Below are 24,583 nucleotides of genomic sequence, written 5' to 3' on the forward strand. Positions count from 1 at the left end.
AGAGCAGCCTAGTGGAGAAATATGGGAATCACAGAGGCCAAGGGGCAACAATGATACTTTTATCAGGTTTTTGTAAATAAGGATGATATTTAGATAAAGGAAAACAGCAATTATGTAGCCTACATGCGATCATATACTTTTGTATTATTTATAATCCACAAATGCTTTATTTTTCGAAAGCAAAATTGCAATAGCTGAATAACTGCTGTACTAAAGTTAATACATTTTTGCAAAATAATTGTATTCATTCATGAAAACAAGAGGCAACTCATATGTGCGACAGTGGCCTCTGACTTAATCCTCTGAGAGGGGGGGACAAAAGGCTCCAAACAAAAACCACCTGCTTCTTACAAGCTTGCTTTTCCCTTGGGGTATTCACAATTCAGATCTAAACTGAGCCTCTAAGAACGGTCGTCACGCATGACTTAGATTATTTTTTTTTCAGTTTGATCTCATAATGTTGGCAGCAATAAAACACTGATTTCATCCTCTCATTTGGTCAGATGAGAGCCTAATACTACAACACTGGAGAATTGCCAACATTTAGGTACACTGAATTATTCTAATTAATATAGATATTTTCTTAATGAAAACACACAATATCTAATATATCCTTTCTCTTCTTCATAGATTTTACCATTTTAAATAGGGTGCATCATCCAGCCACCTTGAACTGTGTGTACACATCAGAAGAGGATCAGTTGAAAAGGAGGGGGAAATTGACATTTGACCTGAATAAACAGCACATCAATTGTAATTTATTCTGCAGCAGGCCATACAGACTGGAAAGGTAATTTCCGTGACATCAGTAAATCAATAGAGCATCTATGGGTTGGTTTCACAGACACTGGTTAAGCCGAGTCTTGGAGTCGGTAGCGGTTTCCATGGTGAATCTCTGTTGACAAATATTTTGTCTAGGACAAGGCTTAATCTGTGTCCGGGAAACCGGCCCTTGGTGTCTCAACCGCTGAAAAAAGGTAACATTTTTTTTGTTGTTGCCTAAAAGCCAAAATGGCACAAAGCAAAGTGGCACAAAGCAATCTGACAAAAGAGGAAACACTATTGCTGTCAATTAGGCTAAGTTTGAACATATGTACTACTGTGTGGTGAGAGTAAAAGCTCTCTAATGAGTGGAACAGTTAGCATCCCACTGCAGGCTGACTCATCAGGAAATGGCACACAGCCACCCAACCATGTTTTAGTCATTTTATTTAGACATCCCAAATAGAAGGCAAATAAAACATTGCGCATGTTTACGTAATTTGACAAACATACATTTTTAAAAATGTAGGAATGTTTTACCTTTCTGCTAATCAGAAAGTCTTTATATACAAAATTACCGCTGTTAATGTTCTAATACAAAAGATTATCTTTCACATGTCTAGTATTTTAACTACCACATCCTCAGAACTAAAATTGTTTTGTACAAAGATATACATTCAACTGCCTTAACAGGTGTCCCAAAAATGTCCAAATCATTTTTTCATTTCTTTTGTTAAAAATGCTGAAATGTTCAATTCAAAATATTCACTTAGTTGCATCTCATAATTGTATAAAATTTGGCAAGCAGAATAGGCAATTACAGTGCATCTACTCAATGCATAAGAAAACACTTATCATTGGACTTTCTTTAAAAAAAACTCAGAGGGAAATACAACTCACATGCATCATGTGTGTATGTTCTTTCAGGACAGAGTATACTATACCTCACACAGCACAAAAACCTTGCAAAGGTGATAAGGCATTCACCAAAGAAAACTGTTAGAGAGAACATCCTTAGGTTTAGCCAAGTAAGAAGCCTTATCTAGTAATCTATGGGTCTTAACAGCCATAATGTCAGAGATGTGCTGCCCAGGACATGCTGGCCTGACTTGCCTAAATCCTGGCCTTCCTTCGGCTGCAGCAACACTACAACATGATCTAGTAATTCATTATTTTCATAACCTTCTCAGAAATCATTAGTGTTTTGTTCTTCATACATCAGTCACCTCATCCATAAATCACCATGACACAGGCGGAGACCGAAATGGATTACAAGATTATTAAAATGGATGGCTATGTTAACAAAAATAAGAGTTCTTGAATCCCTAGTCTTTGAAGGACTTCTAATTTTTTCTTTTAACAAAACAAAGATATGGCGAGTTAAATATTACAAAGTAACATGGGAAAGACCAGGATTAAGTTAGACATGTATTCAATTAAAACCTAAAATAAAGTTGACTGGGCTACTCTCAGCGAGTTTCCTGAGCAGAAGGTCCAAACTTTTGGGGTCCTCAAAAACAAAATTATAAAAAGGTTCTAAAATATTTCTAACAAAACTAATCTGTCACCAACATGATAATAATAGTTTAAGAAATAAACATTGGTGAACTTCAGGACCATTCCCCCAATGGCATTTGTAAGCCACTAGATGGCCCTGTTATTATGTAGGCTGGTTACCTAACACTCCAATTTGATCTTTGATAATACTGCTGTTTAGTTACACATGGGATATGCTTTCAGTGCAAGACTCGTTCCTTTCTCAGTTTGTATAAAACAATTGACATCAACTGATGACCAAATAAAAGAAATACACCTCTGCCATCCCTAATGAAGAGAAAAATAACTATCCTAATTTTACATATTTAACAGTCAACAGGGACAATGTCCAGATATCCACTTCAACAAAATACAGAATAAATTGTTGACGGTGATAATACATTAACATGACAACTGTACAAGTTAGTCAATGTACCTCAAGAGCATACATCCAATTTGAAAAACAAAGTTACACAGATGTGAAAAAAAGAATAACCTTCCGTCCAAATGGAAGTCTTTGTCCCTTTTGTTGAACTCATCTCCTAAAAACATTAAATACGGATTAGCAGGCTATAGATAAAACATAACACATTGTCTTTGCAAGATAACTTGTGGAACAATAAAACCAACAATTCATACTTATTGCATTAGTCCTTTTAAAATGTTGTATTTTTTTTTCCATTGCAAAGGTATGGGTGTTTACGTGAGGCTTGAGAGTCCTCCCCGCTTGTTAATCCTACCCTGACTGGAATGTTGACATCACTGTTTAACACTATCCCACTCACTACATCTAGGTTTGACATCCTTCAGATAATAGACAAAACCCTATCTAACGTCTACACAACTGTTCTGGTTCTCTCTTCTGTGATGTAACATTGGTTGGGGTGGAGCCATGTGACAGGGTAGTTCTCTCCACTGCACGGCACAAGTAAGCTCAACGTTCATTTCCATGTCTGAGGAAGGGGCACGGGGTCAGGGGCCAGAGGGCTGGGGAAAGATGGTTCATTTTTCTCCTTTTCTCTCCATCTCCTTTTGTTTTTACCAGGGTGGGGACGAAGGCAGGACCTGGGACAGAAAAGACATACTCTCCATGGATCTCATGGCGATGTTGAGGGGCCCGGACATTGTCATGGACATGGGGGTGCTGATGGCCAGAGGGTGGGCGATATTCATGTGTGCCGTGGTAGGGATGTTGACCGAGGCGATGTTGACGGGCCCAGTGATGGTGACTGGGTGTTGGAGGCTGACGTTAACTGTATTGGTGGAAATGTTCATTTGCGCCGCTATTGTGACAGGGTTGTTGATGGAGTTGCCCCGGTTCATCGTGGTGGTGATGGGGGCGGAGGCTGTTACAGGTGTGGCTGAGGCAGAGTTGTGAATGTCATTACTATCTAGAGAACAGGGGATAGAGGATATAGCATTAAAGATGTTGTCCTTTCCTTCACTGCTAAACCAATCGAACAAATAGCTTTACACTCTGATAGTTATTGGTTATTCTCCGTCATTAAGCAGAGGGAGGAATGCTCTCCATACACTGCAAAAAATGATCTCCACACTCAAATGTATGCGAAATAGTCCAGAGATTATTTTTGCAGTATATGCAGTCAGCATTCCTCTCCATCTTTACTGCAGCACACTGACTGAACTATAATAACCTCTATATTAATAACCATTAACCATTTTAAATGCGGCAAATACATGCTCTTCTAAAACAAATACCGAAGCAGGTAATCACGTATAGGCAAAACAAAAAAAATGACTTGGTCATTCTTGCTGTGCAAAGTATAATAAAACAGTTTTAAAATTATGAACAGAAATCTCCAAGACAACATTTCCAGGGATGCAATGATGATGCAATGTTTGGAAACGAAGTGGCACACTGGCATAAGTTTACCAACAGCCTAACGTCTTGTATTTATCCTTGCCTTTTACTTGTGTGTGATGTGACTGCATTATTGGGAGGAGGGGGGGTTAGATTCACACAATGCTATGTTATCATTACCTTTTCGTCCCCCTGAGGAGTTCCACTGCCAGTCCCCTATTCAGAAATACAGACACACAGGGGTTATAATGGACTGTCTGCAGGCCAGCCAAGGCTGCTCCGCTAGGACGCCTCTCAGTGCACTCTACAGGCCCCACTTCAGGTGGGTACACACTACCCGGCTTGCTAGTCCCCAGGGGGAGGAGGGAATGGGCCATACGTTTACTGTGGTGACAAAAAATATCCTACTTGTAGTGTTCTCTGTGCTGTATGTGGCAGTGCTCATTCAGGTGGCAGCTAACGCAGAGTGAATACACAACACAGCAGTGAATCTTTCCTTTCAGTGGCCAGGGAAAGACCTTGTTGCGTCTTCTGTCTATGTGTAAATGAAAGAGGAAACTTAGAAATGTTGATTAGGTGGCCTGAGCTAGGCTATACTTTCTTATTGACTACACCTCTGAGCAGTGATCCATGTGTAATGTGTTATGATGCAGTGTTCTCTGGATGGGAAGAGATGAACAGGGTTGTACATGTTCCACAGGAGAATCACAAAAACACGTTGGCTAACGGCCTGAATCACCACAACTCCAATACAGCACTTTCACAAATGGAAATTCACAGATGAATAAACAAAAACAGGAAATACAGACAGTAATAGCACAAAGGCTGAGGAAGAAGCCAGTTATTATTATGCATTATACATTTATAGTATATTTAAACGGTTACAGTGCCAGTGACTTTTCTGAATTATTTACTGAACAGTAATACAAAGTAATCGAGTCCATACCACCAAATATATATCAATAACACTAATGAGAAAGACTAATGGAAGAGCAATAGTCTGAGAAAAACCCTGTCCCCCCCCCCTTCTAATTATCTTGCAAGCCACACAAATCAATTGAGTGGTGGAGCTGTAAGTTTGCTGTGGCTGGATCAGACATCATTGTCTATGTTCCACTTCTCTCTGATACAACACGAGCCAATTGCTGAAAGCGCTTTAAATTTAGAACATATTTCTGCCACAGGCCATTCACTTCTGTCAACGAGAATACATGTCATCAGATTACATACCTCAAGCAGAAGACCCACAAAAAACAGCACAGCATATACATCTCTCCACTCAGACAAACATCCAATTCATGTTTAAAAACAGAATGGTACTCAAGGGAATTGGGGCAAAATGTAACCAGCGAAGAAGACATGGTAATGCCCATCATGGACAATGTACGGTGGTACTTTCCATGTCCTGAAGTGCTACTCTAACTACACAAAGAATGAAACCTGCCTAAGGATGAAGTCAGCACCAATCAATCCGATGATATTTTCACAGTCATGTGAGGTTTGCCCAGACACTGGCCTCTGGCACACTGTCTTGGTATGGAGTAAAAGACAACTTCTAGGAAAAAGTCAGTTATGGATTGAGGTTAGTGAATGTTCAAAGTGTGTACAAAATAATTAAGTAAAATTACTTAAAAGGGCTTCAAAAGTTGTCATTTTAAAACAGTTTCTCACTTTTTTAAAATGTTTTATTAGGAATCCTGAAAGGATTTTATTTGAGTTGGGAGGGGGGCAGTGGTTGGTGAGATACGACTGACGTGACGTACCTTTGTTACAGGAGTTAAAGTTGGTCTGGCCGTGTGTCTTTAGATGGCTGGTGATGTAGGCTGCGCTCAGCATCTTGCCGCAGATGTTGCAGGTGACCTTCCCTTCATGTCGGATCATGTGGGAGCGCAGTCTGTCTTTGGTGGCGAAGGCAGAAGTACAGGCCTGGGAGAGGACAGGACAGGGTCAGAAGGTTAGGCCAGAGGCACACTACTATTCATAGGGCCACACAGCTTTGTGCTCCAGCTCGGTGCCAAGTGCAGCCTGGATGGAACATGTCCAACTTTAAAGGCTTATAGATAGTCATAAGTCTCTACTGGGGCCACAGGGCATACTGCAGTGTGGTGTTGTGGACAGACTGCCATTACAACACTATGACTAATGGGCTCATTTTAAAGACACTAGTCTAGCATAGGAAACTAACAATTACTGTCCGTGCCGGCAGAAAGGAAAGTGCAAAGTGAGAGAATTGATGCTAGACGACAGACATGCAGCTCAAGTTGTCAATAATGAGCTGCTGACAAGTGGTCCTAATGAGGCCACACAGTACAGTTCTAGCTCTCTTACCGTTACTTGACATTTGAATGGTCTTTCTGAGGAGTGGACATGCTTCACGTGGCAGCTCAGGTGGTCTGGCCTGGAGGAGAGAAGATAAGAAAAGTTACAATCTTGCTGTAGAATATTAATGGACACAACACACACTGTACTTTTGACCTTTTCCAGTGAGACTCAAATGTTCACTCATCGCAGCACCCAGAGCTACCATTAGTTAGTTTGACTGAAAACCTGGACTACAGCAGACAGGCTGGGAGCTAAATAATTTCATCACCGATGATGGTGTGGAGAACTAACACAGGCAGCTAGGCCAAAGCAAAACACTCACACTGGTAGTGGTTTTGTTACAAAGGAGATGAGTCAATTAGAATATTTTCAGGAGTGCTGTGAACCGGAATGGCTGTTCTCTTGTTTCACTGTTAACTGAGGAGGACAGCAGCTTCCAGACAGACAGAGTGCCTGCAGAACTGCCAGTGACTCAGAGTTGCGTTATTCTGCCAGCCGGCCTCTCACTTTTCAGTGTCCCGATAAACCTCTGCGTCACTGTGTTGGAACCAAGCCGGGCTCTGCCCTTAACTGCCGAGCTCTGAGATTATAGTTTGGACAGAGAGCATAATGTTTACATCAGTTTGAAACGCTGGAATATTCACTCACACCAAACTTCTGCTGTTATTTGAACAACTAACAAGCTGTAAGAGCTCTTTGCTTCTTGGGTTTTCAATGGTTATTTGTAATTTGCCATTACTCATGCCAATGAATTGCACATATGACTAATGATGCATAACTGGAAGTAGTGAGTGGATGTTGCCGTAAATGTTGAATGAGGCCATCTTACAAGGCCACTGTTAGCTTTGCTTGGAAAGACCGGAATGCTCAGTCATTCCAGGTGGCTCAGACTTAAAACAATCAGGGCCCTGTAAGCAGCAACACTGGAGCAGAGTGGGAAAACTAGGTGCGAGTTAAAGGAAATCCCAGGCTGCTGCCTCCCAGGCTGCTGCCTCCCAGGCCAGTTTTAATGGCATTCCCTGGGGAAAGGGAAGTGGTGACAAGCTGGCGGGAACCACAGCTTCCCCCAGCCTTTCTCCTCGCCTTTGCCTGTCCTCGCAAGAGGGAACTCTGGGACACTGAAGTTGAACTGCTCTCTAAAAGCGCAACTGTTTAAACATGCTGGGGACCACAAAGGCACTGAGTCAAGATTATTCAACACTACTATAAATCCGTGAGCCTGAGGGCAGCTGCCAATGGGACATGTAGAATGTCACATTGAACAACAGATGGTCATACACTCCATCTCAGTGCTCGTCTAACACCATATAGAAATTGTAGACTAATAGCCATGTACTAACAGGATCAAACTTGGTTGATGTTTGAGTTCAAATGGGTTTGTAATAAATAGCAAGCACTTTTATTTGAAATATAAAACAGCTAGCCAGGGTTAGTGACAGTGCATGGCTGGAGCCTACCTGGAGAAGCCTTTCCCACACACGGAGCAGACGTATGGCTTGTGGACTCCACCGTCGTGAGAGCGCACATGGTATGTCATGCGGTCCTTCCTCTTGAAGCGCTGTTGGCAGATGGGGCACTGGAAGGGCTTCTCGTCCGAATGGGACAGCTTGTGACGGTTCAGGTGGTAGACGTCTCGGAAGGCCTTGCCACACATCTCACAGCCATGGTTCTTCTTCACAGGCTTGGCAGGCTTCTTGGGCTGGCTCTGCTGCGGCACGTTGATCATAGAGGCTGGAGACATGATGCTGGAGGCTGAGGACACGGAGGTGGTGGCCGTGGTGAGGATGCCTGCGATGGTGGAGATGTAGGAGGGCTGCCCACTGTTCTCCCTGGGCAGGCTGGAGATGAAGGGCACCATGGTGGGGGCTGTCTGAGCCGTCTTCTTGGGCCGCGACACCATCTTGATGCCCGTGTGGCAGGACTCGTGGCGCCGCAGGTGGTAGCTGTCACGGAAGGCCTTGTTGCAGTAGCCGCAGATGAAGGGCGTCTTGCTCTTGTGCTCCTTCTTCACCACGGGCATGGGTCCCCTGCCGCCACCTGCCCCGCTGGCCACGTTGTCTTTGAGGAGCTCTGCGGCGCTGGCGGGGGGTTTCTGGTCCAGGGGGATGGGCATCACAGGCTTCTGGTCCACCGGCTCATTCCCAGAGTTGAGCAGCGGCAGCAGGCTGTTCTGGGCCACCTGGTGCTGGTGGTGGAGGGCTTCATTGGCCTGCTGTAGAGACACAGCACAGCAAGTTTAAACACTGGTCAACAACATACAGTGCATTCGGAAAGTAGTCAGACCGCTTGACTTGTTCCACATTTTGTTACGTAACAGCCTTATTCTAAAATTTATTATATTGTCGGCCCCCTCATCAATCTACACAATACACGATAATGACAAAACAAAAACAGGTTTTTAGAAACGTTGAAAATATGTAAATGTTATATTTCAGTTTTATTTTTAATATAAGTACTCAGACCCTTTACTAAATACTTTGTTGAAGCACCTTTGGCAGCGATTACAGCATTGAGTCTTCTTGAGTATGACACTACAAGCTTTGCACACCTGTATTTGGGGAGTTTATCCCATTCTTCTCTGCAGATCCTCTCAAGCTCTGTCAGGTTGGATGGGGAGCGTCGCAGCACAGCTATTTTCACGTCTCTCCAGAGATGTTCGATCGAGTTCAAGTCCGGGCTCTGGCTGGGCCACTCAAGGACATTCAGAGACTTGTCCCGAAAGCCACTCCTGCGCTGTCTCGGCTGTGTGCTTAGGGTCGTTGTCCTGTTGGAAGGTGAACATTCCCCCCACTCCGAGGTCCTTAGCACTCCGAAGCAGGTTTTCATCAAGGATCTCTTTGTACTGTGCTCCATTAATCTTTCCCTCAATCCTGACTAGTCTCCCAGTCCTTGCCGCTGAAAAACATCCCCACAGCATGATGCTGCCACCAGGTTTCCTCCAGACGAGAGGCCTGGCTTTCAGGGCAAAGAGTTTAATCTTGGTTTCATCAGACCACAGAATCTTGTTTGTCATGGTCTAAGAGACCTTTAGGTGCCTTTTGTCAAACTCCAAGCGAGCTGTCATGTGCCTTTTACTAAGTGGCTTCTGTCTGGCCACTACCATAAAGGCCTGATTGATGGAGCGCTGCAGGGATGGTTGTCCTTCTGGAAGGTTCTCCCATTTCCACAGAGAGCGACCATCAGCTTCTTGGTTACCTCCCTGACCAAGGCCCTTCTCCGATTGCTCAGTTTGGCCGGGCGGCCAGCTCTAGGAAGAGTCTTGGTGGTTCCAAACATCTTCCATTTAAGAATGATGGAGGTCACTGTGTTCTTGGGGATCTTCAAGGCTGCAGACATTTTTTGGCACCTTTCCCCAGATCTTCAGACAATTCCCTTGACCTCATGGCTGGGTTTTTGCTCTGACATGCACTGTCAACTGTGCGACAGGTAGCCTAGTGGTTAGAGCGCTGGGCCAGTAAACCGAAAGGTTGCCAGATCAAATCCCCGAGCTGGCAAGGTAAAAATCTGTCGTTCTGCCCCTGAACAAGGTAGTTAACCCACTGTTCCTAGGCCATCATTGTAAGAGTAGAGCTACAGGTTGAAACTACCATGAGCCTTCCTCGCTCTGCCTGCTACAGGCTTGTTATAAGAGAGAGCACTGAAAGGTCAGGTTTTGTTTGTGTTACTCAACACAGCCAAATGTACCTCACATCCTTGTAGCTCTGCCTTTCTCCTTTATGTACCCCGGCACTTTTTGGAGATTAGCCTATGTCTTGACATTCCTCCTTTATATAACCGCTCTTGCAGTGAGAAAATAGTTTGGGAGGAAATTAATTTAGCATTAGGCTCTTTGTGTTGTTTTACTGGCTCACACAGCCTACTGGGAATAGCCTAATCTGGGAGCCATTCACATGCAACAACTAGGCCTATTGAGAACAGCTTAATCTCACTGCCATTCACAGGCCACATTTTAAAATGCTCCGGTGCTGCTAGGAAGGCTTTGCTTTGATGACTTGTCCGCCTCAAGCATGAAACACACAGAGAATCTCACTGCCGATAGACTGCCGATAGTTACTTATCACAGTGGGAGGCCGTTCCTTCTCTTGATAAAACACATGTGATACCTACTGCGTGCCGATCCGGTAGAGACGAACCTACCGATTCAATCGCAATGCTTGTCAGTGGACGTCCGGACATCCACAAATGAGCCAGTCACACTTCATATGCAATGTAGGCTATGGGATGGTAGCTAGCTAAATGCACAACACCAAATAGTTCCTCCAAGCTAGCTAACCACTGTAGCTAGCTAGTATTGACATAATTAAATCACAATGGATTAGCTAGTTTCCATGAAGCTGCTGCTGCCTGTATTAGCTAAGGACACTGCACTAACTCGGAAGCTAGCTATGTTATGCTATGCTAGTTAGCGAAGATGCTAAAGTTAGATTGCTAGCTAAACCATTGGCTTTGGGCGGGCACTGGCAGTATGGGATTATGGAGAGTGAATTAAATAGCTAATTCATTTTGCTAGATAGTTATCTAGTTGTGACCTTCCGGCTAGTATCAACAAGGGCTTTCTACAAAATAGCAACATTAGCGCAGATAGCTTGGAATCTAGACCATAGGCAATGCGCAGGGATATGCATTGCCAAACAACGCTACTGCCACTTTCTGGTTTGGAGTATTTCAAAAAAGGCGAGTTCCAAGGTCTTTGCGGTATGAACATCAAATGTGAAATAAAAACATAAAACTGCCGACACTGTTCAGATGTGCCAAGTACTGTACAGGCAGGCAAACGTTCAACAATCGTAGCGTTGTGGCTGAGCTTTTAGCCTTGGGCCTAGTAGTTACATGTGTTTACACAACACATGGAGATTTAACACTGGCTCTGAGCGGTGCCCTTTCTGAAGAGATTTCACACCTCTTCCACTGAATTGACGCTGCAAAGAGTTGGAGAGTGAAAGCGCCGCTGCCTGCCGGTATGATTGCGAGGCGAAAGCCACTGCATCTGATGCCACACCGAAATAGACAGTGAGTCATTCTGGGCGCATGCGTGGCAGAGTAGACCACGGGGGCCAGAACAGAGCAGTGGGCAGACTGAAAGTATATCAGCGGGGGTTCTAGTCAGCACTTCCGCCCCTCTGCTGAATGACATGCAAGAGAGACAGCCGAACAACACAACAAAGACAACCAGAGGAAATGTACTGGAAGATCTGAAAACATTCAGCCAGATAATCATCACAATAACCCTTTAGTCTAAAACCACACTGACTGGGAAAATCATTTGCTAAAACCCCACTGTAAGTAGTTGCTAGGCTCTATAGACTTCCAAGTCCCATATAAAGAATAATCTTTGTGACGAGCCACACGTATTGACGTTTGGGGTATCTATTTGACGAATCACACAAAAAAAAAGCAGGGTCAATGACTGTGGGTGTTTTACAGGGACAAAAATAGGCCCTGGCTGTGTCATTAGTGAGGAGGCACACAAACAGCCTGCTGCTGCTGAGGAATCTAAATCTGCTATATGAAAAATGATCCTGTCATGGTGGTGCGCATTTGTCATGTGTGCAAAAGTAGTCTGCCAAAAAAGAGACAGGCTGGGAAGAATCCAGCTTAGTGCCCCCAACAGCAGCCTGTGCATGAGCTTAGCTAAACAAGGTGCTCCCCTGGTTAGCTAGTAGCGCAACATTACAATGCACTTCATTCCAAATGTGTCCCTAAAACATGAACAAAAAAAACTATAGAATTAACAGAAATGCAGTGGTGTAAAGTACGTAAGTAGTACTTTAAAGTTTTTTTTTAACTTATGTCGTTTTTTGCAGTATCTGTACTTTCCTATTTCGGACAACTTTTACTTTACTACATTCCTAAAGAAAATGATGTACTTTTTACTCCATACATTTAACCGATACCCAAAAGTACTCATTACATTTTGAATGCTTAGTAAGACAATAAAATGATCTAATTCACACACTCAAAAGAACATCCCTGGTCATCCCTTCAGCCTCTTTTGGAGCGTGCCCATAGCTATCCATAAATGTTAAAAAAGTACAAAAAATTGCCATCTGGTTTGCTTAATATTGAAATGATTTATACTTTTACTTTTGATACTTAAATATATTTAAAACCAAATACTTTTTGACTTTTACTCAAGTAGTATTTTACTAGGTGACTTTTAACTTGAGCAATTTTCTATTTTTAGGTAGAGTATGGCAATTGGGTACTTTTCCCCCACCACTGCAGAAATGTGTGCGTTAGACACAATCCACCCACCCTCTTCCTCAGCAGTGTGAATGCGTGGCCCCTGGGCTGTGCAGGTTAAGCCCCGCCTCCGTAGCCACACGTCAGGAAACAGTGGAGAGCCACCAGGTACGGGCGAAAGCCACAGGATGCCTCCATGTCTAACCGCAGTGGTGAATCTATGCCATATTACACTGAATACACTAAGTGAAACCTGCCATCCACATAAAGAACCAGATTCAGCCACAACCCAAAGCAGCCCAATTAGAGGAGCTGGCAGAGAGGGGAGAGGCCTTAATGTGCTGTTGCTAAATCAGTCAGTTTCAAGAGTACATGGTTGTGCTGCACAGCAGACAGAGCAGAGGTCCCCCGCTGTGGGAGAAGGTTAGTGACGTCAAAGCGGGAAGCTACCCGACTGACATTAATAAATAAATCACGCAGCGCTGGAATACGTTGTCTGCTTGTCTCCTCCTTGGCTTCAGCGCAGACTAAACAGCCCTCTAGATCAGGGCTTAGCACTACACTTCAGGGGAGCACAGACACCGCACCAGACAGACTGGGGATCCTCCGACTGTGGCAGAACTGTGTCTGCTTACAGACCCACAATGTCCTGGAATTTTTTTAATAATGTTTATCATAATTTAACATGTTTATCTAGCTAAATATACTAGGCTATGAGAAATGTGACCCTCAGGTGATCTATCATTAAATTATGCAGAACGTAGGTCAATGTATTCTCATCTAGCGTAGTTCAAACAGTCATGTGATGCTAGCCAGTGTGATGTCTGCAGAGCTGATAGGCCTGGCTGGGTGGATTTAACATCCAGCTCTAAAACATAATCGGCAGAATGGCACTAGGGCTGCTGTGCACAAAGAGAGCCAAGCATGCCTGTTAAGGGTCATTATTGCTGTTCATTGGAGCTTCTTAAATTGGGGAGGAGGACCCCACAAATAGTGACCGTTATATTTAGTAGGTCTGGGAATTGCCAGGGACCTCACGATACGATATTGTCACAATACTTAGGTGCCAATATGATTATGTATTTTGATTCTCGCTATCACGATTCAATTACTGACATTTAATTGCAATTTGATGTTCCAAACATATTGCTTATGCCATGTCTGCTGCAGAGAGAAGAGAAAGCATGAGAATATGAGTTGATCAGTCAATGAAATAAAAGTGCTGAAAACATGTTGACTCACTATTTAAAAAGAAGCTGGAGAATAAGCTTTGGGATGAAATATAACGTCTTTTGGTGCCAACTTTGTTTCTTTATGAATTATTTTGCAAAACAAAATCTATCAGTTCCCCCCCATCACTAACATGTATGCTAGCCTACAACTAGATTGTCATTCATCAGCTTCAGAGCCCAGCTTGGGGGCTACTCAAATATCTTGACATCCGGAGAGAAAAAACTATATCCAGTAAAAACTGCTGCCAGGTCCTAGAAAAATGTACATTCATATTGGTCAGGTCACACTGACCATTTCCATCTGAGACCAAAGGCAGGCATAATAGAGTAGGATGGAGAGGCAAAGTCTCCTCATCTGGGTCTTTCTGATGTGGACACTTTATTGAGTTAATAGAAACATGGCCATTTCATCAGATGAAAAATAACTGGAAACAGAAACACACACACACACACACACATCCTCACATTGACCAACTGAAATGAAAAGAGGGACGCTGCAATTGAGACAACTGCGTTCTCTTCCACAAGTACGAAAGGGAAAGGTCAAATACCTGACCCTTCCTTTTCACGTTCACCCATCCATCGATCCACCCACCAGGGCCAGCCGAGAGGGGGGTTGGAAGAGGGGGAGGAGAAAATAAAAATAAATCCCACATTCTCCTCCTTATTTCATCTGCCCCATTGTGGAAGACAAATCCGGCCAGTGATGCACTCAGTGCTCAACAAGAGGTCTTTGTAAGCACATATTCACCCATTTGGCTCCTCTATTCATGGGCCAGGGTCTGCATTTCTACACACACACACACCTCAGCCCAGACGCGCTCTCAGACCCAGGAACTCAGGGAGAACGCCACCGCACCCTCCCGCCCCTATTGTCTGCGCACCTGCTCACACTCACTACCTTCCAGGATTAGTCATCAATATCATGATTTTCTAACCCTCTCTCAGTCTGTCTGAACAGGACCCACTGGCCCAGAGGGGGGGGGCTGTACACTGCAGACAGCAGCAGACACAGCCACTGCTGCTGCAGACAACCTGGCCCCAAGAAAGACGTGCAGGGCCTGCAGCGCATTCACGCTGCTCTGACCATTTTGATACAAATGTGCTCTGAAGGCTGGGGTCACTCCAACGCAAATAACATCAAAATGGAAGGCAGGGAGAATAAGCAACTCTGAAAAGACACTAACAACGCTACTGATCGGTGACTGGCTTAGACTTTATTATGTAGCAAACAGTGATTAATTTAATGGTTTATTGGCCATTTGCTATAAGAACAATTACATGTGAAATAGGAAATAACATTTTGAAAGTCTTTGTAGCATGGTTGTTCATTTCCTACGCAGCTTTTAGAAAAATAAACAATTTGTAGCCATCTGAAGAACATTGATGAATAACCTTAATTTGAGTGCAAATGTATTGCCTTGCCACTGTTTTCAATGTCAGATTAGCTAACAAGTCTGTCCTAAAAACAGAAATGAACATCGTTATTTTTGGAACATTACATCCCAGCCTGGGATTTTTCCCAGTAGGCTATCACTAATCAGGCAGTTCCAACATTCTACTGTGGGATAAGCTATAGACATAACTGGAGGTATTTTACAGCTCTGGTACTAGCAGGACGTAGGTGGAGCAATAAAAAGACCCTAGACGTAGGCTAAACTAGACGAAATGAATACTTGTGGTAGCCTATTCAAGCATACTCCAGGGACAGATTGAGTCATATAGGAGAGGTTGTTGTGGCCATTCTCATTATCATGCTACCCTGCTGCCAACATCCTTGGGATCAATGAGTGAGTTAGGGCTCCAGAGGAGAGAGGCGTTTAGCGTGAGTCATACGGACGCAGAAGCCAGCGTCACACAGCCTTTCTGTCAGGAACAAGGCATCCAGTGACAGACGCACCTCTTATTATGCGCTGTTGCAGATGAGTAATGAAGGATTATGTGTACTTTAGCTCTCTCAGAGAGCACAATAGCCATTGTCAAGCACCACTTTTTTTCATAAAAGTATTTTTTCCCCCTCTGCTCTTGAGTAGTGACAAGTGGTTGATCCCTCTGGCCCTGAGCTGCAACCGTTTGATTAAACAGTGGTTCTGATGAGATGGGCTAAAAGAAATCTACACTGAGACAACAAAGAGTGCTCCTCCATAGGTGTGAAAGAATCTGTTGTCTTGATGACTCGTTGATCCTAAGATAATAATGTTAGGCTAAATAGACAGTATTTTGGTTTCCTGCACTGTCCGCAAAATGAGGGAAAAAAATCCTTTAAAATCTCACTGAAAGTGAAAATGAGTCACATGAAATGAGAATGATTCATGGCAACTAGCAGTTGCATGGGAGAAATCAGCAAGAGGGCGGCATTTAACATCAACTTTCACCCCATGTGCCACTTCCTAACATCTACCGATCAATGAGGGACTGTTCACATTAGCATCATCACATCACACAACACCATACTACCCTCCGTAAAATTGCTGCACTGTGCTCAGTATTTGGAGACTGACTGCCACTTAGCCTCAACTTGGCCCTGCACACAGGCTCTGGGCCCACTCCAATTAGCCAGCAACAGCTGCACATTTCCAATACTTTGGGAATAGAACAGAGTTAGCTGTACCAGGGACAATTACAGCAATCACTTCAAAGCAGAAAGCAGGGCTAAAAAGGGCTTTCCCGTAGAATAAGAATTTTAAACACTCAAACTATCTGAGCTCCCATTCAAAAAAGAAAGAATCTATTTTTCAAGATGGAGCCATGTACCACTTGGGAGGGAGGGGGAGGGAAGAAATCAGGCTGCTCCGATTTCAGACTGTTAAACTGATCCAGTCCTGCTGGGGGCCTAGGCATACTTTTACGAGTGAGGTCAACTCCAAGGAATGTTTATAATATAATGTATAAAACGTGTGTGATACTAATATTATGACGAGGACAATTTCTATTCAGGTTTGAACCAGGTTGCCCAATTGAACACAACCATCATTATTTTTGAATTGCAACATTGTAGGCCCAGCTCTGAGTAGGCCAAATGGATTGAATAGTTTTGTGGTTGTGGAACTTGACATAAAAAGGACTAGCTATGATGACAATTTATTCCAACAGTCCCCAAGGATCCAAATCAGATAAAATACAAAAAGCCAGCTAATGGATAAAATCTTAGCTGCATGAGGTTACCTTGGCCTTCATTTGTTGAAAAACAAACACAATAATCATTCCACTACAACTGTAGGCTAGACCTTTGTTTACCTGCTTGAAAAAACGATTTATCGCTATTATTAACGCCCGGCCCAATAGGCTAGCAGAAATGTGTCCAATTTTATAAACCAAATATGATACGTTGGTGCAGTGATGCTGTAATGCAAATCTGGAAAGAAACTTCGCTTGAATGCAGGCCAAAGACAAAAATAGTAACGTTAACTTAACTATAACCAGCTGGCCATGTTGCATAATATAATGGTTATCTCCTTTTCTCAAACTGAAATAAATCACTGTTTTTATTTTGTGTGCAAATTGAATTCCTTCTATACTCGCGGTCATATAATGTTAGCTAGTAGGTCTAACTTAGCTGGCTATTTTGAATCATTGAGGGGGAATGAAAAACTTAAACGCTGACTGGCGAAAAAGCAACTAAGTAAACGTTAATCAGTGATCCGAGATCCGATTATTTTAGGAAACAAGCTAACTGGCTAGCCATTGTTTATAAAGTAAAGTTATACCGTCAGACAGAAGAAGAAAAAAAACGGATCAACGGTTCCGGGCAAATAAAAAAAAAAAACAAGGCTGGCTGTGGCGTTCTTGGAGCCTGCGAATGATCGATCTATGAATAACGTTTGCTGGCTATGATCTAACAAGCTAACTTACATAACATAAACAAAGCTTTACGTTAGTTAGATAACTAAGCCAACTAATTTGTGTTTTTTTTCCATCACCATAGTAATACAGAAAAAGAGAGAAAATAACATTTTTCCAAAACGTCATGCCCAACCTCTCAGCTGGAAGCCTGGATTGATGTACCATTGTTTTGCTTGGATAGATTTACTTAAAATTATACCTTTGAAAAACGTCAGACTGTGAATGTCTTTAGTTTCCTACAGTTATTCCATCAATGACCTTACTTTTCGGCTATCAAAGTTCACTTACCTGAAATAGAAATGTACTCCAGCTCGGTTCCATTGCAACACCTAAAAAAATCTGCAGGAAACCTACAAGAAACCTACAACAAAGCAGCCAAACATGGCAGCTGCTACAACTTCCTGTAACCCTTGGACTGCTCCACTTTGAAAGCATTTTAGGGCGGGAATAATGGAGTTTTCATAAGAAAGTATATTACTTATTTTCAGCACAACAAAGGTTTCAAATATCATTCATTTACATAACCTAAATATCCAACTTATATTAAGTAGAATATGAAACTGGGTGTTAATATTTCTGGTGTTGGCTACCAAATTTATCAAACACCCCTATGTCTGTGTTTCCCTGATTCTGCAGGGGGCATTCAATAAACAGCAGAGGTAATCAATGGCTCCGCAGATGGCATCATGTAGGAATACTAGGGAGCTGTTCTTCATAAATGTTGACTGATCGTTGAGGAACATTTTGACCTCGGAATCGCATTACCTTACACATAATACAAGCACCATGGTAATACTTTTTGCTTAAACTCGTAATCTCCGTGGAAAAACTACAATAGATAGCCCCAAGGTTCGCCAAAGTACGTCGTATCGTCTAATACAATACGTAATGGAAGAACTACGCCCTCTAGGGGTCTCGGCGCTAGAAGTACTATTTTATCTCTAGGCTATTTAAAGCGTTTCGTTTCCTAATTAGGACAATCTTGTTCTCATTTGTTAGCGGATAGTCTACAGTTATACGACAGTCTGTATAGGCACTTAAATATTTTGTCTTTCCCATTCACCCACTGAATGGCACACATACAATTCTTGTCTAAATTGTCTCCAGGCTTAAAAATCCTTAATTAATCTGTCAACAAGTGGAAATATATATATATATAACTTGTTAAATCCTATTCAATCAGTGATGTGCAGGTTCTATTATTTTTAATCAAGGTACCTTATTTACGCAGAGTGTACAAAACATAAGGAACACCTGCTCTTTCCATGACAGACTGACCAGGTTAATTACATTTTTTATTTTTTTATTTAAATATAACCTTTATTTAACTAGGCAAGTCAGTTAAGATTAAATTCTTATTTACAATGACGGCCTACTCCGGTCAAACCCAGACGACGCTGGGGCAATTGTGTGCTGCCCTATGGGATTCTCTATCACGGCCAGATGTGATACAGACTGGATTCAAACCAGGGACTGTAGTGACGCCTCTTGCACTGAGATGCAGTGCCTTAGACTGCTGCGCCACTTGGGAGCCAAATCCACATGAAAGCTGCTTTCACTTGGATTCAGCTGATCAGTCTGTCTGTAATGGAAAGAGCAGGTGTTCCTTATTTTTTGTACACTCAGTGTAAATAAAGGTACCTTGATTAAAAATAATAGAACCTGCACATCACTTATAACCAGTGGTGGAAAAAGTGCTCAATTTTCATACTTGAGTAAAAGTGAAGATACCTTAATAGAAAATGACTCAAGTAGAAGTCACCCAGTAAAATTCTACTTGAGTAAAAGTCTACAAATATTTGGTTTTAAATATACTTAAGTATCAAAAGTAAAAGTATAAATCATTTCTTATTGCTTATATCAAGCCAACCAGACGGCACAGTTTTCTTGTTTTTTTTCTTCTCATTTATGTATAGCCAAGGGCACATTCCAACACTCAGACATTATTTACAAATAAAGAATTAGTGAGTCCGCCAGATCAGAGGCAGTGGGGATGACCAGGGATGTTCTCTTGATAAGTCTATGAATTTAACTATGTCCCTGTGCTGCTAAGAATTCAAAATGTAATGAGTACTTTTGCCAGGGAAAATGTATGGAGTAAAAAGTACATCATTTTCTTTAGGAATGTAGTGAAGTAAAAGTAAAAGTAGTCAAAAATATAAATAGTAAAGTACAGATACTCAAACTCAAAGTAGGACTTAAAAATATTTTTACTTAAGTACTTTAAACCAATGCTTATAAGTACACACATTTATTTGACTCCTATCAATATAACAACAGACCTCATATCTATAAGGTCAATTTAAATCAAATCTTATTGGTCACAAACACATATTTTGCAGATTTTATTGCAGGTGTAGTGAAATGCTTATGTTCCTAGCTCCAACAGTGCAGTAATACCTAACAATACAAAACAATACACGGAAATCCCCCAAAATAACAAAACTGCACGTCACACATTGAGCATGTTTGGGATGCTCTGGATTGACATGTATGACAGGATGTTCCAGTTTCTGCTAATATCCAGCAAATTCACACACCCATTGAAGAGGAGTGGGAAAACATTCCACAGGCCACAATCAACAGCCTGATCAACTCTATACGAAGGAGATGTGTCACACTGCATAAGGCAAATGGTGGTCACACCAGATATTGGCTGGTTTTCCTATCCACACCCCTACCTTTTTTAAGGTATCTGTGACCAACAGATGCATATTTGTATTCCCAGTCATGTGAAATCCATAGATCCTAATGAACAGTGGTGGGAAAAGTACCCAATTGTCATACTTGAGTAAAAGTAAAGATACCTTAATAGAAAATGACTGAAGTAAAAGTGAAAGTCACCCAGTAAAATACTACTTGGTTTTAAATATACTTAAGTATCAAAAGTAAATGTAAGTGCTAAACGTACTTAAGTATCAAAAGTAAAAGTATAAATCATTTCAAATTCCTTATAATAAGCAAACCAGACTGCATGATATTCTTGTTTTTTAAATTTATGGATAGCCAGAGGCACACCAACACTCAGACATAATTTACAAACTAATCATGTGTTTAGTGAGTCCGACAGATCAGATGCAGTAGGGCTGACCAGGGATTTTCTCTTTAAGTGTGTGAATTGGACCATTTTCCTGTCCTGCTAAGCATTCAAAATGTAACGAGTAATTTTGGGTGTCAGGGAAAATGTATGGAATAGAAAGTACATGATTTTCTTTAGGGATGTAGTGGAGTAAAAGTAAAAGTTGTCAAAAATATAAAAAGTAAAGTACAGATTCCCCAAAAAACTACTTAAGTAGTACTTTAAAGTTGTTTAACTTAAGTACTTTACACCACTGCTAATGAATGTATTTAAATTGACTAATTTCCTTATATGAACTGTAACTCAGTAAAATCTTTGAAATTGTTCCATGTTGGGTATGTATTTTTCTTCAGTGTACATAGGGAGGCAGTCTCTAATGTGTAGGGTTGAGTACCGGGTGGTAACTAGCTAGTAACAGTGACTAAAGTTCAGGGCAGGGTACTGGGTGGAGGCCAGCTAGTGGAGAATATGTATTAACAGTCTGATGGACTGGAGATAGAAGCAGATGGTAAAGGGGTGAACAGGCTGTGGCTCGGGTGGCTGAGGTCCTTGATTATCTTCTTGGCCTTATTGTGACACCGGGTACTGTAGATGTCCTGGAGGGCAGGCAGTGTGCACCCGATGATGCGTTGGGCTTACCGAACCACCCTCTGGAGAGCCCTGCGGTTGTGAACAGTGCAGTTGCCGTACCAGGCGGTGATACAGCCCGACAGGATGCTCTCAATGGTGCATCTGTAGAAGTTTGTGAGGATATTAGGGGCCAAGCCAAATTTATTTAGCCTCCTGAGGTTGAAGAGGTGCTGTTGAACCTTTTTCACTACAATGTCTGTGTGGATTTCAGTTTGTCATGCCGAGGAACTTTAAGCTTTTCACCTTCTCCACCTTCTTTGCTGTTTTGACGTTGAGGGAGAGGTTATTTTTCCGGCATCACTGCACCGGGGCATTCACCTCCTTCCTGTAGTCTGTCTCTTCGTTGTTGGTAATCATTCCTACCAATATTGTGTTGTCTGCAAACTTAATGATTGAGTTGGTGGGTGAACAGGGAGTACAGGAGGGGGCTGAGCACCCACCCGTGTTTGTGGGGCCCCCGTGTTAAGCATCAGCGCAGCGGAGGTGTTGTTGCCTACCTTCACCACCTGGGGTCGGCCCGTCAGGAAGTCCAGGACCCAGTTGCACAGGATGGGGTTCAGACCCAGGGCCCTGAGCTTAGTGATTAGCTTGGAGGGCGCTATGGTGTTGAAAGCTGAGCTGTAGTCGATTAACAGCATTTTTACATAGGTATTCCTCTTGTCCAGATGAGATAGGGCAGTGTGCAGTGCGATAGGGATTGCGTCGTCTGTGGATTTGTTGAGGCAGTATGCAGATTGTAGTGGGTTTAGGCTGTCCGGTAAGGTGGAGGTGATATGATCCTTAACTAGCCTCTCAGAGTACTTAAAGTTGACAGAATCGGGTGCTATGGGGCGATAGTCGATAGTCACATGCTCAGAGGACGCAGCTACTGATGCCGTCTGGGCCGGCAGCCTTGTGAGGGTCAACATGCTTAAATGTCTTATTCACGCTGGCCACTGAGAACAAAAGCTCACAGTCCTTGTGAGCGGCACTGTGTTTTCCTCGAAGCGGGCAAAGAAGGTGTTTAGCCTGTCTGGGAGCAAGGCGTCAGTGTCCACGACGTGTCTGGGTTCCCCTTTATAATCTATGATAGTCCCTGCCACATACAGTTAATTCAGAAAGTATTCAGACCCCTTGACTTCTTCCACATTTTGTTACGTGACAGCCTTATTCTAAAATGGATTAAATCAAAAAAATATTCAGCAATCAACACAAAATACCCCATAATGACAAAGTGAAAACAGGTTTTTAAATTTGTTTGCAAATGTATTTAACATTTAAAACAGAAATATCTTATTTACATAAGTATTCAGACCCTTTGCTATGAGACTAGAAATTGAGCTCAGGTGCATCCTGTTTCCATTGATCATCCTTGAGATGTTTCTACAACTTGATTGGAGTCTACCTGTGGAAAATTCAATTTGTTGGACATGATTTGGAAAGGCACACACCTGTCTATATAAGGTCTCACAGTTGACAGTGCATGTCAGAGCAAAAACCAAGCCATGAGGTAAAAGTAATTGTCCCTAGAGCTCCGAGATATGATTGTATCGAGGCACAGATCTGGGGAAGGGTACCAAAAAACTTCTGCAACATTGAAGGTCCCCAAGAACACAGTGGTCTTGATCATTCTTAAATGGAAGAAGTTTGGAACCACCAAGACTCTTCTTAGATCTGGCCACCTGGCCAAACTGAGCAATTGGGGGAGAAGGCCTTGGTCAGGGAGGTGACCAAGAATCCGATTGTCTCTGGTCTGATGAAACCAAGATTGAACTCTTTGACTCCGAATGCCAAGCGTCACTTCTGGAGAAAACCTGGCACCATCCCTACGGTGAAGCATCCTTTGGCCGCTTTTCCTTCCAGTTCTCTGCTGCCAATGACTGGAACGAATTGCAAAAATGACTGAAGCTGGAGACTTATATCTCCCTCACTAACTTTAAGCATCAGTTGTCAGAGCAGCTTACCGATCACCCAACTACCTCATCCCACCCAACTACCTCATCCCCTCTTTGGACACTGTGTTAACTAACCTCCAGACGAGCTTCAATGCCATACAACTCTCCTTCCGTTGTCTCCAACTGCTCTTAAACGCAAGTAAAACTAAATGCAGGCTATTCAATCGATCACTGCCCGCACCTGCTCGCCCGTCCAGCATCACTACTCTGGACGGCTCTGACTTAGAATACGCGGACAACTACAAATACCTGGGTGTCTGGTTAGACTGTAAACTCTCCTTCCAGACTCACATTAAGCATCTCCAATCCAAAATTAAATCTAGAATCAGCTTCCTATATCGCAACAAAGCATCCTTCACTCATGCTGCCAAACATACCCTCGTAAAACTGACCATCCTACCGATCCTCGACTTCGGTGATGTCATCTATAAAATAGCCTCCAACACTCTACCCTGGATGCAGTCTATCACAGTGCCATCTGTTTTGTCACCAAAGCCCCATACACTACCCACCATTGCGACCTGTACGCTCTCGTTGGTTGGCCCTCGCTTCATACTCGTCGCCAAACCCACTGGCTACAGGTTATCTACAAGTCTCTGCTAGGTAAAGCCCCACCTTATCTCAGCTCACTGGTCACCATAGCAGCACCCACCCGTAGCACGCGCTCCAGCAGGTATAACTCACTGGTCACCCCCAAAGCCAATTCCTCCTTTGGTCGTCTTTCCTTCCAGTTCTCTGCTGCCAATGACTGGAACGAACTGCAAAAATCTCTGAAGCTGGAGACTCATATCTCCCTCACTAGCTTTAAGCACCAGCTGTCAGAGCAGCTCACATATCACTGCACCTGTACATAGCCCATCTGTAAACAGCCCATCTATCTACCTACCTCATCCCCATACTGTATTTATTTATTTATCTTGCTCCTTTGCACCCCAGTATCTCTACTTACACATTAATCTTCTGCACATCTACCATTCCAGTGTTTAATTGCTATATTGTAATTATTTCGCCACCATGGCCTATTTATTGCCTTAACTTAGCTCATTTGCACTCACTGTATATAGACTTTTTGTTTTCTTTTGTTCTACTGTATTATTGACTGTATGTTTTGTTAATTCCATGTGTAACTCTGTGTTGTTGTATGTGTCGAATTCCTATGCTTTATCTTGGCCAGGTCGCAGTTGCAAATGAGAACTTGTTCTCAACTAGCCTACCTGGTTAAATAAAGGTGGAATAAAAT

General features: G+C 42.7%; 1 protein-coding gene across 2 annotated transcripts; it reads right to left on the minus strand.

The window, feature by feature from the left end:
- Window positions 1-1,192: 1,192 nt before the first annotated feature.
- On the minus strand, window positions 1,193-18,094 carry LOC115149122 (vascular endothelial zinc finger 1). Of its 2 annotated transcripts, XM_029691657.1 has the most exons (6): window positions 17,989-18,094; window positions 7,900-8,654; window positions 6,449-6,518; window positions 5,884-6,046; window positions 4,301-4,336; window positions 1,193-3,689 (listed from the first exon to the last, which is right to left on the minus strand). In XM_029691657.1, the coding sequence occupies exons 1-6, from the start codon at window positions 18,019-18,021 to the stop codon at window positions 3,337-3,339; spliced, it is 1,410 nt and encodes a 469-aa protein (XP_029547517.1). In that variant the 5' UTR covers window positions 18,022-18,094; the 3' UTR covers window positions 1,193-3,336. The 2 variants fall into 2 exon arrangements, with proteins under 2 accessions (XP_029547517.1, XP_029547518.1); XM_029691658.1 differs by lacking the exon at window positions 4,301-4,336.
- Between the last annotated feature and the right edge of the window lie 6,489 nt (window positions 18,095-24,583).

Source organism: Salmo trutta, chromosome 15, assembly GCF_901001165.1.
Source record: "Salmo trutta chromosome 15, fSalTru1.1, whole genome shotgun sequence".
In the NCBI taxonomy this organism is placed as follows: domain Eukaryota; kingdom Metazoa; phylum Chordata; class Actinopteri; order Salmoniformes; family Salmonidae; genus Salmo; species Salmo trutta.